General features: G+C 67.0%; 1 protein-coding gene across 1 annotated transcript in view; it reads left to right on the top strand.

The window, feature by feature from the left end:
* Positions 1 to 6: 6 nt before the first annotated feature.
* Positions 7 to 233, top strand: part of PTPRG (protein tyrosine phosphatase, receptor type, G) — a gene marked incomplete at its 5' end in the record, with an annotated part of 75,136 nt that continues 74,909 nt past the window's right edge. Inside the window, one exon of the mRNA XM_009869430.1 lies at positions 7 to 231. Coding sequence (XP_009867732.1) covers positions 7 to 231 — 225 coding nt within the window. The remainder of the gene's footprint in view (positions 232 to 233) is intronic.

The following is a 233-nucleotide window of genomic DNA, read 5'->3' as shown; positions in this document are numbered from 1 at the left end:
CCTGCCTCCTCAGCCGACATGGCTCCCATCAGCTCCGGCTCCTCCACCTGGACCTCCTCGGGGCTCCCCTTCTCCTTCGTGTCCATGGCCACGGGAATGGGACCTTCTTCCAGTGGCAGCCAGGCCACCGTGGCCTCAGTGGTGACCAGCACCTTGCTGGCAGGACTAGGCTTCAGCGGTGGTGGCATCTCCTCCTTCCCCAGCAGCGTGTGGCCCACCCGGCTCCCTGCAGC

The sequence above is a fragment of the Apaloderma vittatum genome, unplaced genomic scaffold, assembly GCF_000703405.1.
Source record: "Apaloderma vittatum isolate BGI_N311 unplaced genomic scaffold, ASM70340v1 scaffold40875, whole genome shotgun sequence".
NCBI classification, from domain to species: Eukaryota; Metazoa; Chordata; class Aves; order Trogoniformes; family Trogonidae; genus Apaloderma; species Apaloderma vittatum.
Note: the sequence above shows the minus strand (reverse complement) of the source record. Positions and strands in the feature narration are given on the sequence as shown.